Raw genomic sequence first — 3708 nt, 5'->3', positions numbered from 1 at the left:
TCCTTTGGTTACATTTATTTTTTGCTTGTGTTTAAAAACTGATGCATCTGCTTTTAAATCTGATAGGGTCCATTAAAACATTTCTCATTGTATTAGACACCACAATTTTTGGTTCTAGTTTCTAATTAACTTACTACTTAAAGCATATATTTTATTAACTTAAGTTTGAATAAATGTCCTGCTGCAATGTGAATAATTTAATATGTTATATTATTGTGTCCCAGTAAATGCAATTCAGGAAAATGTTCAGAGGAGGTTTAAACCCTGATGATGCCTGTGCCCGAATCCCACCCTCTGCTTCATCTATTTAAGATCTCTGCTTCAGCGCCTCAAGTCAGATTTGGATTTTTCCCATCTGATACTCCTGAGAAGAGCTTAAACCCTTGCAGACGTCCAGCGGTCACTGCAGCAGCTTGAGCAGGGTAAGCATCTTTAATGTTTTCACTGATGTTATATTAATACTGTAGAATGAAGTTTGTGCAATGTTTATGCTACATTGTAACCTGTTTGTGCTTGTATTCTGTTCTATCTATAATCTGTAGCTCAGGTACAGTGAAAAACATGCTGATAAAGTGTTACAAAATAATTTTTTCACATTGTATTACTCAGATGTGCATTTGTTTTTAAATAATGCCTAATTTAATAAAAAGACAAGATATTATATAAAATTACATATTCATATAAATGATATAGCCATATAAAATTCATACATAATACACTGGAATATAAAAAATTAAAGCTACAGATATGGAATGTTACATTCTAAAAGGGTAGTTTTATCTCTGAAAGTTTCTGTATAGACATACCTTAAAGTCTAGGCTACAAAAAACCTATTAAATATTTAAGCGTTATTATTCTGAAAATAGCATAACAATAAACTCTGTTACGAATTTCAGTGGTATAATTTATAGTCCTGATACAAGCTAAGCAAACTTCTTCTCTTGTTCATATCGTGTTTGTCTTTTTTAGGGCAGAAGATGACTGACAATGCTGTCTTTGAGCATGATCAAATCACTGAAGAGACGGGCAGAAATGGGATGTCTTTGTCAAAGGTCATCGCCATGGAGCCCATGAAAAAGCAACATGGAGCCACTGTCAGCTTCCACAGCATCCGTTATAGAGTAGATCAGAAGAGCGGACCCATCTGTAAGAGGACAACAGTCCAGAAAGAGATTCTGGTGGACCTCAAGTGAGTCAATCTCATGCACAGAGAGAGAGAGGTCAAAATAATACGGATCAGGGCTAGCCTCTTTAATCTGTTAAAAGATCATTCTCCATTGGGTTTCATCTTTTTCGGTTAAGCTTCTGATATAATGATGTTCCATAAGCTTTTCAGACCTTCATATTAATTCTATTGAAGTATTATTAATTCTTATTATTGCATCATAGGAATTTAAAAAGGTTCTATTACATCATATGAACTTAAACGTCTTCTATGATAATATAGGAATTTTAACAGGTTCTCCTATGACATTGTAAGAACTTAAACGTCTTCTATGATAATATAGGAATTTTAACAGGTTCTCCTATGACATTGTAAGAACTTAAACGTCTTCTATGATAATATAGGAATTTTAACAGGTTCTCCTATGACATCATAAGAACTTAAACGTCTTCTATGATAATATAGGAATTTTAACAGGTTCTCCTATGACATTGTAAGAACTTAAACGTCTTCTATGATAATATAGGAATTTTAACAGGTTCTCCTATGACATTGTAAGAACTTAAACGTCTTCTATGATAATATAGTAAGTCTTATATGAAATAAGGTTTTAACAGGTTCTCCTATGACATTGTAAGAACGTAAAAATCTTCTATGATAATATAGGAATTTTAACAGGTTCTCCTATGACATTGTAAGAACGTAAAAATCTTCTATGATAATATAGGAATTTTAACAGTTTCTCCTATGACATTGTAAGAACTTAAACGTCTTCTATGATAATATAGGAATTTTAACAGGTTCTCCTATGACATCTTAAGAACTTAAAGTTCTTCTATGATAATATAGGAATTTTAAAAGGTTCTCCTATGACATTGTAAGAACTTAAACGTCTTCTATGATAATATAGGAATTTTAAAAGGTTCTCCTATGACATTGTAAGAACTTAAACGTCTTCTATGATAATATAGGAATTTTAAAAGGTTCTCCTATGACATTGTAAGAACTTAAACGTCTTCTATGATAATATAGGAATTTTAAAAGGTTCTCCTATGACATTGTAAGAACTTAAACATCTTCTATGATAATATAGGAATTTTAACAGGTTCTCCTATGACATTGTAAGAACTTAAACGTCTTCTATGATAATATAGGAATTTTAACAGGTTCTCCTATGACATTGTAAGAACTTAAACGTCTTCTATGATAATATAGGAATTTTAACAGGTTCTCCTATGACATTGTACAAACTTAAACGTCTTCTATGATAATATAGGAATTTTAACAGTTTCTCCTATGACATTGTAAGAACTTAAACGTCTTCTATGATAATATAGGAATTTTAACAGGTTCTCATATGACATTGTAAGAACTTAAACGTCTTCTATGATAATATAGGAATTTTAACAGGTTCTCCTATGACATTGTACAAACTTAAACGTCTTCTATGATAATATAGGAATTTTAACAGTTTCTCCTATGACATTGTAAGAACTTAAACGTCTTCTATGATAATATAGGAATTTTAAAAGGTTCTCCTATGACATTGTAAGAACTTAAACGTCTTCTATGATAATATAGGAATTTTAACAGGTTCTCATATGACATTGTACAAACTTAAACATCTTCTATGATAATATAGGAATTTTAACAGGTTCTCCTATGACATCGTAAGAACTTAAACGTCTTCTATGATTATATAGGTATTTTAAAAGGTTCTCCTATGACATCGTAAGAAGTTAAATGGATCTTAAAAGAAGTAATAAGTTAGGAACTTCAGTAGATTCTCCTATGGCATAAGGCTGTAAAAACCATTACCTTTACATGTGCTGCATTACACGTGTTCACCAGAACAATGGATAGCAGAAAACCAAAATGCTTCTCCTAAAGACATTTAATAAGCTTGACATTTCCCAGAACCAAGTTTCTTTGGACATTCTCTCTATAGTGTTAGTGTCAATTATATGATATTATGAATGGGTTTGTGAGTCTAATCTCTTGATCTCTTGGCTTGCAAACCCACCAGGGTTAAATGCAGTCAAGTGTGATCTTGACCTAATAAAAGACCTAGTGGAACTGCAGGTCTCGGCATCACCTTGATGACCTAGTTTTAACCGTGTTAACCATTTGAGATCTCTTAAATGTCAGGTCAGTTAGATTCATTGCTTAGATGAGCAGCATTTGGCCATGGCGCTTTTCTTTTAGACTAGCACAACAACATCTGTGCAATAAGTGTGCCTTGGTTTTTTCCACCGGGCCTGATGAATTCCATAGCAAGTGACATGAACATAATCTCATTTTTATCTCCCTTTTCAGTGGGATCATGAGACCTGGTTTAAATGCTATTTTGGGTCCTACGGGAAGTGGCAAATCTTCGTGAGTACATATTTGATGAATTCACATCTTAATAAGATATCAGTGCCAAATGGATTCCGGATTGAAGGGGAGATTATTTTTTGTTTAACAAGCCTTTGGAGTATCTTTCCTGACAGTTTCCTCGAGTAATGCGGAATCAATTGAATGTTAATGCAACATTATTATCA

General features: G+C 32.6%; 1 protein-coding gene across 1 annotated transcript in view; it reads left to right on the top strand.

Moving 5' to 3' along the window:
- Positions 1-209: 209 nt before the first annotated feature.
- Positions 210-3708, top strand: part of abcg2d (ATP-binding cassette, sub-family G (WHITE), member 2d) — a 15155-nt gene continuing 11656 nt past the window's right edge. Inside the window, exons 1-3 of the mRNA XM_051885878.1 lie at positions 210-422; positions 970-1189; positions 3482-3541. Coding sequence (XP_051741838.1) covers positions 978-1189; positions 3482-3541 — 272 coding nt within the window. The 5' untranslated portion in view covers positions 210-422; positions 970-977. The remainder of the gene's footprint in view (positions 423-969; positions 1190-3481; positions 3542-3708) is intronic.

The sequence above is a fragment of the Ctenopharyngodon idella genome, chromosome 1 (assembly GCF_019924925.1).
Source record: "Ctenopharyngodon idella isolate HZGC_01 chromosome 1, HZGC01, whole genome shotgun sequence".
Taxonomy (NCBI): domain Eukaryota; kingdom Metazoa; phylum Chordata; class Actinopteri; order Cypriniformes; family Xenocyprididae; genus Ctenopharyngodon; species Ctenopharyngodon idella.
The sequence above is the reverse complement of the archived record's forward strand: the minus strand, read 5'-3'. Positions and strand labels throughout refer to the sequence as shown.